General features: G+C 40.2%; 2 protein-coding genes across 2 annotated transcripts in view; both read right to left on the reverse strand.

The window, feature by feature from the left end:
• LOC138016906 (uncharacterized) overlaps window positions 1-7,289 on the reverse strand; it is a 12,747-nt gene extending 5,458 nt beyond the window's left edge. Inside the window, exons 1-5 of the mRNA XM_068864079.1 lie at window positions 6,974-7,289; window positions 3,254-3,566; window positions 2,989-3,135; window positions 2,013-2,141; window positions 568-812 (exon numbers count right to left, since the gene is read on the reverse strand). Of these exons, the coding sequence (XP_068720180.1) occupies window positions 568-812; window positions 2,013-2,141; window positions 2,989-3,135; window positions 3,254-3,563 (831 nt within the window). The 5' untranslated portion in view covers window positions 3,564-3,566; window positions 6,974-7,289. The remainder of the gene's footprint in view (window positions 1-567; window positions 813-2,012; window positions 2,142-2,988; window positions 3,136-3,253; window positions 3,567-6,973) is intronic.
• Window positions 4,051-6,853, reverse strand: LOC138015958 (uncharacterized). Its single transcript, XM_068863105.1, has one exon. The coding sequence runs from the start codon at window positions 6,516-6,518 to the stop codon at window positions 4,872-4,874; it is 1,647 nt and encodes a 548-aa protein (XP_068719206.1). The 5' UTR covers window positions 6,519-6,853; the 3' UTR covers window positions 4,051-4,871.
• Window positions 7,290-14,073: the final 6,784 nt, after the last annotated feature.

Consider the following 14,073-nt stretch of genomic DNA (forward strand, 5'->3'; position numbering starts at 1 on the left):
GAAATAAAAAAAGATACAAGCGATAAATCAAAGTCACGGCACATGCGAGCATTGCACTGTGAGCTAGATTATAGATTCACCTATTTAAATCTTCGCTTGTTGTTTTGGTACCAAAACAACAACAGCCGTACTCGAATCGATTCGTGTCCTCGTTTAATTAAACGATACTCGAAACCGTATTGTTTGTCAAAAGCTCCACTTTGACAACGTTTTTTCAAAACAATCCGCTTTCAACATGATAACGAACCCGGCCGGCACCGTGTAAACGGAAAATCAAAAGCGATGCGGTTAAAAGTGAAACCGTGACCTTGTAAACGCTACCTAAAATGCTATACTAGCTAGTTCGTTGGCTTGGTTGTGATTATTACGAAGTTTAAGATTTGGCCCTCAGTAGTATAAACAAGTAATCGTATGGGTTCCTTGTAATATTCAGATTTATTTTCACTCGTTTTTTCAAAGTCTCGAAATTTTATCAAAACTTTGAAAACACTCGTGAAAATAATTCTTAATTTTTCTTGGCCCCATACGATTATTTATACTAATACTACAGGTGAACAAGCAACATACGAAAATGTTGTTGCAGTCAGTCCTGTAGCCATCACTTCCATAGGGAGTTTTAGCATTGTATGTGACTTCGGTGCGGGGTTTTGCGTATTCATCGGTTGTGTAACACATGGTCCATCCTCCATTGTATGACGTCATATCACAGTAAGCTTGGAACGCGTTTGAATGGTTTCCTCCTTCCGGGCCCAGCAAATACAAACCATCTTCTGCAGACGGATGAGATTTCTTGATATCTTTACAGCTACGTCCTAAAGAAGATAGAGCAGGAAATTTTGTGATATTCCTTGCTTAACAAAGATACTACAAATTCTATGCCGGGCTGGCGGCATTTCTCTTAAGACCGGAGTTTATTGTCCCAACCAACTTCCTCGAGCTCAGTTCTAGTTTGTCGGTTGAAGGACTACTTTTGAAGAAACGCGATTGACACTTAATACTGATTAACGGCGCTACTTTTCTGGAATTTGTTCATTTCTATACCAAACTGCGGTCGCATTTGGCCTTTAACATCTCTAATTCTATTCTAAAATTTATCTCTCACTTTAACTTGAAGATCAGAACTTACCGGTAACTTGAAAGGTTTAATAAACATTTAACACTAAAGATTACCAACGTGACGCCGTGTAATGATCTATGCATTACGTTGGATCAACACAAACAGTGATAAGCATAAACACGCTACTGTTAGGACAGATCAAACAACGTTCACGAAGGCATTCTCTTCAAACGCAGACAGCTGTTTCGGGCTTGTTGGCCCTCGTAAGTGCGCCGTAGCTAAAACACAATGAGCCTCAGTAACACTTTACCTATCTCATGTGTGTCGCTAGTCTGCGCATGCGTTTGCTTTCTAGTTTTAGCGCTAATCATCCTAGGTTTGGCCGACCGTAGTTCCATTTTCAACAGAATGCCTTCGTGAACCTTGTTTGATCTGTCCGAACAGAGGTGTGTTTATGCTTATGACTGTTTTTGTTGATCCAACGTAATGCATAGATCGTTACACGGCATTGCAGTCTTTATTGAAAAGTATGCTTTATTCTTGAAAATGGAATTGCGCGGAGCGCTATCTCTTATGGCATATCTCTATCTCCTTTTTTCTTTCGGCGGGGGCCAGGCAAATAATTCGATACAGACCACCAACCCAATTACGACAACGCAGATACATGCCAGCTGGGCTTAACGCGTAAAGGCGCGTTCGATTGGTTTTGCTTCTTCTTTGATTTGCTGAAAATTTGGCACCATGCAGACGTGTTAGAAAGTAGGCAAGCTAAAAAGGCAAAGCTAACAAGACATTAATTAAGTTTTACAGTCAACTTGTTGTTGTTGTGTTCTGTCGTTTCTTTGATTATGTTTCATTGGCCCTGAAAAGCCACTTTATGGAGTGGTCAATTAAGTAGGTATTTTTTAGGTAACTCAGTAAAAACCGCTCGAGAATACTCCTCTTTTCTTTTGACCTGCATTTGTGCACGTTTTTCCGTCACCAGTGAATCCTGTCTTGCAACTGCAGTTGTATGATCCAAGAGTATTACTGCATACAGCATTAACATCACAGATCGGGAAAGAAGCTGAACATTCATCAATATCTGTCAAACAAGGAGTACCAAGCAAGGTGAGGCCATCAAGAGCCCATGACTAGGGGAGAATAACAGTCATATATTCCTGTCACAGCATTTTCACGGACCGATTTATATTTTAGTTTGAATTTCCCGCGAATAAGACTCCTGCAGGAACCCGATGGTCAATCACAAGCAACTACCTTGACGTCATAGCGCCACCGAACCGGAACGGTCTGTTAAAATGCCGTTACTAACTTCTTGCTAACCGAGCGCGAGGGCCGTACTCGGAAATATTGACCCGAGGTCGTGGCAGTACGAACCGAGCGCAGCGAGGTCCGTACAAAAACGACCGAGGGACAATATTCCCCAGTGCGGCTTGAGCTAGCTCGGTTAGTAAGTAGTTTATTATGTGGCTTTTTAATCACCTTTTGCTTTGTTTTTGCAAGCCCGTGATCGGCCCGTGGGCATTACGGGAGAATAATGCCCTGCAATTCAGTCACAATTAGCCAATCAGAGCGCGCGTTATATCGGCTACAAACACAAGCCATATAATAAATAGGCTTAATATACGGGAGTTGTTTGCCTCTAGTCATGGGCTCCTGGAGTATTTAATATACCCTCGATGCTCAGTTTCTATACACTAATATGATATTGGCTTTTTTAACTAGTTGCTCGCATGATTAAAACAGGTTCCTAAGTCTATTTACCATAAACAACATGGAAAACTTGCATCAAAATCTCAAATTAAGCGAGTCATTAAAGCGGACTGTGCTGTACAATACGGGCGAACAAATTAGCCAATCATAGCATGCTTACTATCTGAGAGATATAATAAATTTTTTATCAATACTGAGATAAAGATCTTGATTTTTACCTTCTGTCTTCATGTCGCAAAATGCAAATACTACCATATCAGGTTTAACGCCTGACAGCCAGTATCTTCCGCTGACCGCTTCTCCTTCACTCGCCTTTATTTCTTTGCACGATATTGCTGCCAACTCAGGGATGGAACCGAGAGGGGCTGAAATCGAAACAAAGACGAAAGAATTGAGTGAATACGGGAACATTACTTGCCCTGAATCCTTCAAGAAAGACTCTTTGAAGGTACTGATGAACAGAGAAATAATTTGTTTACTTACCTCTGTTGTTCTGTCGGGTGAAGTAATATCTGTCAGGATCAGGTACAAAGTCCTGAGGTGTGGCTCTCTTCGTTCGATTACTGAACTCACACATGCGACGAGACAGCACAAAGTTAAAACTTTGACATCGATTATCTGTTCGACATTCCAGCAGGCACCTGAGTCCAAGATCTGCTGGCATCGTCTTATAAATATGTCGCTGTAACATCCAGCCAGATATTGACATGTGAGATGCTGAAATAAAGCATTGCTGAGTGGCCTCGCTGGCAAGCAGTTGACCGATGATAACAAAATATAATAGATCTCTCATGTCCTGAAAGAGAAGTTTGTAACAATGCCTCATAATTGCAATTCGAATTTTGCTATGATGTGCTATGATTTCAGGCGCGTACGCAGGGGGTGCATAGGGTGCATGTGCAACCCCCCCCCTCCCCCCCCCAGCGTACGCGCATGGATTTCTTATCTTTAAAACCTGTTTGAAAGCCTGGATTCAAGAATAAGTTGGTTGAAGTTTTACGAAAGACTTTACGGGTCCGAAAATGTGAATATCAAAATTTTAACGGTATACTATACCGATTAAAACCATTTCAAGGTCTTACTTCCATTTTCAAGTAGCCCACAGTTAGTCTTTTATTTCTATCGTCCTAAAATAGCCATGTAAGAAATAGCTAGAATCAAGCGAACCTGGTACAAATATTCGAGAGGTGTAAAGACCTTTAGAAGGAAGAAGACTATTAATCTGAGTGGCATGAAAACGGTATAACTGAATAAAGCAACGCATGCGAAGTAGTACTGACTCAGGGCTTAATATCTGTTTAGGGCTTTCCCTCGCTGCCACTATCTGCTCTAAAGTTTCAGGGAGTGAAAACTCATTTGCTTGACTCTTCCATCAAATGATTTCTCCTATTCTTCCAACCAAAAAACACCACCGAATGAAGTGGAAAAACAAAGATTATTTCAATCTTCTTTAAATAGTTTGCGGCAGTACTGAGTAATATTCTCGAAACAAAATCTTATCCAATCTGTATAATCTGCGAGATCCGCTCAATCTGCCTTTTCACATGACCTTAATACAATGAAACTTTCATACAGTTCTCTCATTATTTGGCATATATAATATCGTATGATCATGACTTTGCGCAGGTGAAATCAGTCGTTTTGTTGGAAAAACGTTGTAGGCAGTAACTTTTTTTCACTGTAACGGTTATTTCCAAAATAAAACCAACAAGGACTTCTTCAGTATGTTTAAAGTAAATGCATTTGTATTGTAAGTTATTTTAAAATCGGGCCCCAGTAGTTCGAAGAGTGGATAGCACTATCCACCGGATAACTCAATTGGTTTTGCTAGTGTTTATGTACTGGATAGTGATTGTTCCAGTGGATAGCGCTATCCACCATTTGAACAACTGGGGCCAGGTAGTTTTAAATAGTTTCCAAAGTCAGTTATCGTCCAGCCCAGCAACTAATTGAGGATTTTTAAAATAAAATAAAAAAAGCGAACGATAAAAACCGACGTTTCGGAGTAGTCATGACTCCATTATCAAGGTAAAAGTTTAAAACATGCAAAGAGCAGTATTTAAGCGATGTGGCGCGAAAATTAACATAATAGGTGCGAAGATTACACAAATACTTGCGCACGAATAGAGTCCGATTGCACGTTCAGGTTTGGCTTTAAAGTTCTTATATAAAGCATTTCATACAATAAGCAGTCAAATTTGTTCCTGCACTTCTTAAGAACTTCGAAGCATTTCAGTAGGTCCTGAGGGATCCTCCCGTGTACGTTCTTGCAATGTTTGGCAATGGCCGAGGACTGTTGTTTATGTCCTTTTACACGATTGTGTAAATGTCCGCGTGTGTATCCTATATAACCTGCATCGCACAGGTCACATTGGTATTTATAAACAACACACTGTTCATTTACGATCGATGGCTTTGCTTCTTTCACATTCAGTTCTTGATCAATTTTTCGGCTGACAAATACGGGCTGGATGTTGGTGTTCACTTTTAGGCTCAGATCCTTGAGTTGTCCTTTCACAAAATTTGCTGAGGTTTGGTCTTTAAATGGTAGAACCACTCGAATTGTGTCCGTCTCTTTAGTTGGTAATAATGGTCGCTGCTGGTCACAAACCTTTGAGTCAACGAAATTTTTGATGGCAGAGTCGATGAGGTGTTTGGGGTACTTTAAACGCGAGAATACTGTCTTCAATCGGTCACATTCGTCTGAGAAGTGTGACCAAGAGGAAGATAAACTATGTGCTCGACCCAGCATAGTTCGGAGTAAACCCTGTTTGTACCGATTGTCAACGTGACTTTGGTAATGTAAGAGGAGACTTGAATTCGTGGGTTTTACGTACACCTTTGTCTCTATTTGGGGCGATCGGTTCAGTAACTGGATGCCCAAATAAGGGAGCATGCCATTGCATTCGGTTTCCATCGTAAATTTTACGGAAGAATGTGCCTTATTAAGCGTGTTCAGGAAGTTGGATGCTGTTGCGATATTTGGCATGATAGTAAGTGTATCATCAACGTACCTTCGATAGAAAGAAGGGAGTTTACCCTCTCGCTCGAGGTTTTCCTCAATTGAAGACATGAACACATTAGCTAGCAGGGGACCAAGGGGGGAACCCATGGCCACACCATCCGTCTGTTCGTAAAGTGCTCCATTATACTGGAAAAGTTGTCCTTTTGTAGCTACACTGAGAAGGTCAACAAGGTCCGTTTTGGTCAGGTTCAGGTCATAGGTTGAATTAAACCAGTCGTTGTCAAAAGCTCTGTTCGCGAGTATCTCAATTGTTTCATCCAAGGGTACGTTGGTAAAGAGGGAGGACACGTCGTAAGAAACCAGAATGTCACCGTTTGATATTTCTAATTCGCGAATTTCGTCGGCAAATTCAAAAATGTCAGTTACTGTGTAGCGATTCAGAGAGAGAGGCTTAAGTTTAGTGTCGAGCCATTTCGCCAGTGCGTAGTTGTAAGTTTGCGTTGCTGAGAGTATAGGGCGCATCGCCAAGCGCTCCTTGTGTGTTTTCGGTAAGCCGTACAAATGCGCTAATCTGGAACCTGTAGGACGGACAGTATCTGCTATGGACTTAGGCAGAATTCTACGAACAATGGCGTCTAAATCTTTCTCTTTCTTTAGGAGGGGGTGGTAATATGTTGGCGGTCTACCTTTACTCGAGGGCCTTTCCAGTGGAACAGCTTGAAATTTACTGGAATCATTGATGGAAGCTTCGGATAATAGTCGCAGATATTCGGACTTATCCATTACGACCACTCCCGATCCTTTATCTGGTTTGGTGATGACGATGTCGTCACGTCGTTTCAGTTGTTCGATGGCAACCAAAAGTGTCTTGGGTGGTTTCTGTACTTTGCGCTGGATGTAATTCAGAGCTACGGATCGTAGGGTTGCGGCCGCCAATTCTTTCAAATCATCGCTTTCAAGATGAGGTTCGAGGCTCCAGTAAGCCTTTTCAAAGCTCGCTTTCACTTCAATCGGTGACACTCGTTGCGGAAAGGCAAATTTCAAACCCCGACACAATACTCTTATTTACTGTTATTTGCATGTTTTAAACTTTTACCTTGATAATGGAATCATGTCTACTCCGAAACGTCGGTTTTTATCGTTCGCTTTTACTGTTTTATCTTTTAAGAAATCTCTTTTAATACGAAAATAAAAAAAGTTTTTCATTAACCTGACGAGTATGCAAAAATATTACTCACCGTTCGCTTCTTAAAGGACTTCAAAAAACATCTGCCAGATGAAGCCAGCTGTAAGAAACTGAATGGGGGAGAATTTTTTCATCGATTTGAAGAAGTTGGCGGTTGCTGTTGACGACCACAGCAGTGATGTATTTTACTAATGTAGTTCAGTTTGCTTGCATCCTATCCGTAAATATCTTTGTCAGCTGATGGACGTGATATGCTGGCTGCACACAATAACGGACAATAACTTTCTCTTTGCCGGAAGGCCCATTTCATAAAACATAAATGAGGACTTGAACTTCCTTAGGTAAGAATAGTTTTGAAGTTCAAGCAATCCTGGCGAAAAAAAAATTGAGACTGGAATTGCAGAAATACAGCAGATTTTCAACTTGGTATCCCTAAAAGACTCTGAAGTATTTTGGTAGCAGAAAAAATAGCCTTCTTCAAGCACATACAAAGAATTTGCACCTTTTAATTTTATTTGGTCAATTTATACCGACTAAATCTAAGTCAAAGTAAACAAGAAACTGCTTTTTCTCCTCTTTAATTAAACAAAACAAAGTACTACGTATAGTATGACAGCGCGGTAACAACAAGACTTCACCGGCTACGCATTGCGGACTTAAAAAAACGTTCGTGTCGTAGTTCATGTGAATTTGAACTTGAAGAGCCTTGTTTGAGATTGAACTTCGGAAGCCTAACGAAGAACCAGCCTATGAATGTGTCATTGCAAGCGTTTCTTTACCCTGGCATACAGAACCGGCAAACAAAGTAATTTCCTAATTATCTTTTTGTACAAAACATAAAGACTGTGATGTGCAACGCTCTAAGTGACATAGCTTGGATAAAAATAAACCAAAAAAAATAACAAAGATTGACTGAAAAAAAACGACAAGTAGTATAGACCAAGTTGAGACAGGCAGAAAGGGACGATACTAAATATAAAAAAAAATAGAAAGCTGTCAGAACGCCAGCTGTCACAGTCAATGAAAGGTGATAAGGGGTTGTATTCCACGCTCTGAAACTACTCAGTCTGAGATTTTCCTCTCATTTAACAAGTAGTTATTAAAATATAGAAACATAGTAGCAGCTAAAACACTATTGTAGGTATATATAAAAACTGCTTATGAGAAGAATTTTAAAACCAAAATAAAAGAGTTCTTGTAAATACTCTTTCAAATGGCGAGAGTATAGATGCCTTCTTAATTTTATGTGGGATGTTGTTAGTGTATAAGACATTGGTTGAGTGAAGGTGTTTATCACGTCTAGCCCTCTGTATTCCCATGACAAAAAACACTACTTTTACTCTGGTAGAATTACTCAGTGACCGATCTATTGTAAAGAGCTTTTTCACAGGTTACATGTAAAATGGAAAGTTGAAAAGAAAGCTTTTTCATTAGCGATCTGGTTACTGTTTGTTTCTCGTTTTCTCCCATGCCTCTGGGTTTTTGTTTTTGTTTTTGTTTTCCTTCATACCCTTTGATATGTGCAAGTATAGGTAGATGTCACATGAAGTGCATTTAAACTGATAGCATTCAATTTTGACTAAATAAAAAATAAAATTTAAATTGACAAAAAGATTTTTTTAATAAAGCAGCTTGTATAATTTGGACTTCACTTGCGAAGTTAATAATGCAGAAATCACAGTTAATTTAAGGTGGCTGAACACAGTTTTTGATACCTATGTCTCATTTACCTTTTCCTCTAAAACCCTTTATCCTTTGATCGCCAAAAATGGTAGCAAGAAAGTTAACAACATCAACTTCAGTTTTTTTTAATAGTTAAGCTGACGTAAATGCCGTTGCCATGGCAACATGAATAAATATAAAAGGGCTTTTAAAATCGGTTTTGTTTATTTGCAGAAAATCCGGTCGTTAGATTTTCTTTATAATTTGCATGCAACAAGCTTGTAACGATGCTCACAAGTCAACACTATTTTAATAATATGATCTTTACCGATCTTTAATCATCCCTTATTGAATATTCACTGGAATATCTAGAATTTTCTCTGTTAAAGTTCAATTTTTTTACAATACTCCAGTTACTTATTTTCTAAAGTACTTTCGTGCCAAATGTCGCTAAATTCTAACGAGTGGTTCTCGAGAAATAGGTGTATATCCGAGAAAACTATTTCGCATTTAATCGCAATTTTTTAACTCACTGCGCACGCGCTGCATTTAACTGGGTTCTTTCGATGACAAAGAAAAATCTGCGAATTGCGGAGTTCTTTGCATCGTTACCTTTTCTAACATACATTTCTCGCAAAAAGCTAAAACCATCCAAACATTTTGTTCAATTATGAGAAAAAAATAGTACAGATAGTGATTCATTCACTAGATAGCGCTATCCACCCTTCGAACAACTGGGGCCAGGTCTACAATACTCTGGTCTTTTTTCTTGCTTTTTGCAATAACTCTCTTTGATTTAATATGTTGCTGGGATGCAATGTGCTTCAAAACAGAGCTTTCTTTTAAGACACAGTTTCCTTGCGTGCATCATATCTGAGTTTACCCAACCCTACAGTAAGACGCTCTCCTTTGAACTGATTAATCTATCCCAAGCACTTGTCTAGGCTATGCCACAGACATTTCTCCTTTTTTCAGTTGGATTTCTTTCCACTTTACGCTCTCTTGAAATCGGCTCTTTCGCCGGAGTATTCAGTCTTGTCCCTGCTTCTGCGGCTACCCTCAAAGGATCTGAATGACACTCGTCACTTGAAACGAAATTACTACTATTACCTCTGTTCAGGCTCTGTTTAAGTCCAAGTTAAAATCCTTTTACTTCCAAAGACTGCAATACGTGTTTGATCAAGATGATATTAGATCGTATAAAATTATCTGTCCTAAGTGTCGTAAGACAAATATCTCCACAAGTTGTCATCGCTAGCGATCTTTTAGTCAGGGTGGGATGGGTTCTTAATGTTTTTCGCGGGGGCGGGCTGGTGGTTAACCTCGTATGGGACCTATGTCCTATTGTTGATTCCACCATGTATGTTTTCACACCTAATCAGTAAAGAAATAAAATAGATAAAATAAATAAACACTCGAAGCAGTGGAGTGTAAATCTTCGTCCGCCATTTTGCAGTTTCTTTAAAAAAGCGCTGACGTAGTAGCCCGGCTGCATGCATCTTTCGCCCATGGTCTGCTCCTTTTTCACAGGAAATTCACAAATTGTCTCCTGAAACATTGTAAAATATGGAAGCATGGTCAATTAAAGCACTAAAAGCTGCTCCGATATCTAGAAAACTAGAAATTACTCAGAATGCAAAAACTTGCTCGAAACAAAAAATGTTGCCCGAAATACGAAAAGTTGCCAAAAAGTTGCCGAGCAACTTGTGGCAAGCCCTAAATATAACTGATACTAATCACGCACGTCATTTCATCGGCTCAGGGTAAATCACAGGCAGACCACCCTCTGTTGGTGTTGTTGTTTTCGATCTGCAGAAGGATAAATACACTACGGGCCCGGCGGTTGCGATTTGCTCGGCAATAAACTTTGAACTGCAGCAAATGATTTAAAAAAAAGATCCAACAAAGTGTCAACTGAGTCCTGTTTTATGTTGTTTTGGTTGTTCCGAGCTGTTTGAGGCGTCATTTTGCGAGATCTTTTCTCGACCTACAGATAGACAGTCAAGAAAATTGACAAGGTAGGCAGCACCCAGCGGCCGGCTGGTGGCCTCGTCTTGTTCAAGCTGGAACTGACGCCAAACCAGTGAAATCCTCACCTTAAAAACACCAACACCCAATCGATCAGTGATGTCCCCATAACTTGAGTTTGAGCTTCATCTTTCGAGAATTCACCGAGAATGGCGATCCTGAAATACATAATAAAGTTTCTTTTTTAACTGATAAGAAACCAGACCAAAGGAATTCGAAGCATTCGAATCTATTTGAATCTAAAAATCAGTGCAACGCGGGAGGGGAGAGGACTGGGAACTGCCAACGGTCGCGTGGCACTGATTGGCAAATTCGAATAGACTCAAATGCTTCGAATTGCTCTGGTCTGATTTCTTGAACCGATCATGTTCAGAAAACTGTTGTGGATTTCAGGATCGCCTTTCTTAGCGAATTGTCGAAAGATGAAGCTCAAATTCGACGAGCTATAAACTTTAGCCCGCGAAATGGTCACTTGATACTGGTCAGCGGATTCCTTGTTTTGACAGCTATCAATTGACCATAACGTGGGTGTCCCACTATCAAAAACAAGCGTGATACTGCAGTTGTTCAACCCAGGTTAACTAACCTAAACATAAACGAGGCTTCATCTTTCGCGCGCTTTTCTGTGGCTCGACGCGGCTACACGGCGAAACTACATCAACTATCAACTATAGTTCTTACACAGTCAAAACTTTTCGTGTTCAGGTGGAAAATGCATTTTTCGCTGGTTTCAATCCAGTTCGACCTATTATGATATCTGTGGTTCACTATGTCAGCAATGGCTTATGAATCGAAACAAAACAAAGGTGCACAACATATTTGAGGTAGGGAAAGTTTATTGCGAGCGAAAGACTTATTTCACCTTAACTTAATTTGTAACTTTTTTCGCCATTAAACTCTCTTACTACATAATAGTTATGCATTGTAAAATCGCGTTGTGAGCTTGGGGCGCCTGTGAGTGAAATCGAAAACCTTTACACATTGATTGGTTGATGATCTGAGAAAGCGATGAGTACTGGGAGGAATATGAGAATTGCATCATTGCTAGAAGTATTAATTAACATTACAATCAATTTTAACTGTCGTATTTGGGACACAGTGTCAACCAGGCACAAACTTAACAAAACAATTTGTTTAATGGTACCGTTTGGTGAAAACTAGATAGCCAAAATAACATACCAAACCAGGTTGATATAAGGGAGAGGAGAAAAGATAAGATAAAAAAAGTTACAACAAAGAAAAGGTGAAAACTGACATGTACATGAGTGGTACTCCATTAGAGAGAAAAACTTAGAATAAAATTACAAACACCGTGAGCGATTACAACCAAAACTCCAAATGGAAGCAGTAGGTTGCAATAGAACAATTCGGCTCACTCAATGATGTATCCAATTCAAATCTCTCGGGGCTAAGACTCTCTGTGTATTGCTTTTGCATGATATTGTAGCTTTCTCATTTATATAATATGGAAATACTTGACACAAAACGTTTTTTATATCCAGGCATGACTCTACGAAACGCTAACTCTGCTTGAAGTCGCACTAGTTTGCTGAAGAATGCGCAATAAAGCTAAACACATTAATTGGATGAATTTGGCCACACATGTGGCGTGTTTAATTTGATCCAGGACACTTAATTAATTGTGGTCTACAGGATTACCATTGTTCAGCAAAGGTAGGGCGAAAAAGACGCCACATGCCACTGGTTATGGCAGCCACCAAGCCAAAAGCAGAGTTAGCGTGGCGGAAGAAGTCGGATAACACGAGAATTATGAGAATTATGCTGTGGCTAATTAACAATTAGACCCGTAGCCCGCAAGGGCTAGGGGTCAATAGCCCATGAGGCGAATCCCAATGGGCTATTGACCCGTGGCCCTTGAGGGCGAAGGGTCTAATTGTTTTAGTATCACCCAACCACTTGGCCTGCTAAGGCAACAATAAAGCTAGCGAATGCAAGTTGAAGAAATATTTATTTGGCCGGAATAAAACGAAAGAAAGCGTCACGCTTTTCGCTACTCGAGGACTAGTAATAATAGTCCTCTGGTAGCGTAGCCAATCAAAATGCAGGATTTGCATTAGTCCACTAGTTAGGTGATACTAATGATATATAGAGATTGCTAGCGACAGGCCTGTGTAGTCTTAACAGGCAAGCGTGAAACCGCAGCCCTTGTCTGACCGTCTTCAATAAAAAAATTAAAGAGCACTTGCAACGAATTAAGAAACCAAAGAAGTTAAATTACTTAAGGACCTAAGGGAGATAGTAAAGCCGCAGCCCCCGTCTGACCGATGGCACCGTCAGCCGAAGGCTCGGACAAAGTAAACATCGATATTTAAAAGGTGACATAAGGATGAAAGGAGGAAAGTGAAGTTTTTTCTTCGCGAGATACCGACGGTACGTGAGAAATATCTTTTATCCTCTAGGGAACGCCCCCTCTATTTCCAGGGGTGATACTTGACACAAACCAGGCTTACGGATCAATTCTTGACCGTCATGGCTCGACATAAATAACATTATGCGTGCACAGAATGTTTGGTTATTCCCAACGGATTTGAATTGGGTACAGAAATTAGATTACAACATTGAGTTAGCCGATTTGTCCTATGGAGTGGGCCCATAGGGTCGATTTCTGCCACTCACTCGAGTTCGGGGAGCGCTCGCCCATTTCCGTAACAGCGGGTGGTAACCGAGCCTAGTGGGCCCACTGAGAAAACAATTCGGACCGGAAGTTGATCCCACGCCCAGTGAACTAACACAACGATAACATGCAAGCCGTCACATTAACGTACTAAGAAGCTTTTGTATTGATCTTCAGGTCTTTATAGTCATGTGAATAAAGCTTTCTGTTGTTGTTGTTGTTGTTGGTTTCTGCAGGAAATGTATGGACCCTCCGCTGACAAAAAAATGGCCGTAGGAGAAAAGGTGACAGTTTAAACAGATTTGACTGTAGATGATTATGATTAGTCAAAATGATTATGCTAAAATATGTGATTGGCTTAACGCCACCGTTTTCAACCAGCGATGGAGACTTCCAGTCCACTCGCGCGGTTTATTGCGCTTGTTGTGATTTTCTTTTAAGTGCTACTATGATCAAGAATCGCTTTCTTTTTTTCTTCAAATTTTGAAAGCGTGTTCGCTTAACACCTAACTGGCAAAATTCTGAGCTTTGAGTGTTATCCAAAGGCTGTTTATTTTGAGTGCAAGTTTTGGATTTCATGGCCCGCCATTACTCACGTTCAAAAGTGACCAATTGGCCCTCAGAGAGTTGGATCTAGGGAAAATTAAGTCATTTACTCACTAGCTTAGAATTTCAGCGTGTAACGGAATTTATTATATATGCAAAACACGGGTTTAAAAGCCCGAAACTCCCGTGCTGCATATTAATTCAGCCTCGTACACACGCACTGCATTCTTAAACTAGTTAGTCTTTGACGTCATTTTCTCCTCGACCCAGCTCTCTCAAGA

The sequence above is a fragment of the Montipora capricornis genome, chromosome 9, assembly GCF_036669925.1.
Source record: "Montipora capricornis isolate CH-2021 chromosome 9, ASM3666992v2, whole genome shotgun sequence".
NCBI classification, from domain to species: domain Eukaryota; kingdom Metazoa; phylum Cnidaria; class Anthozoa; order Scleractinia; family Acroporidae; genus Montipora; species Montipora capricornis.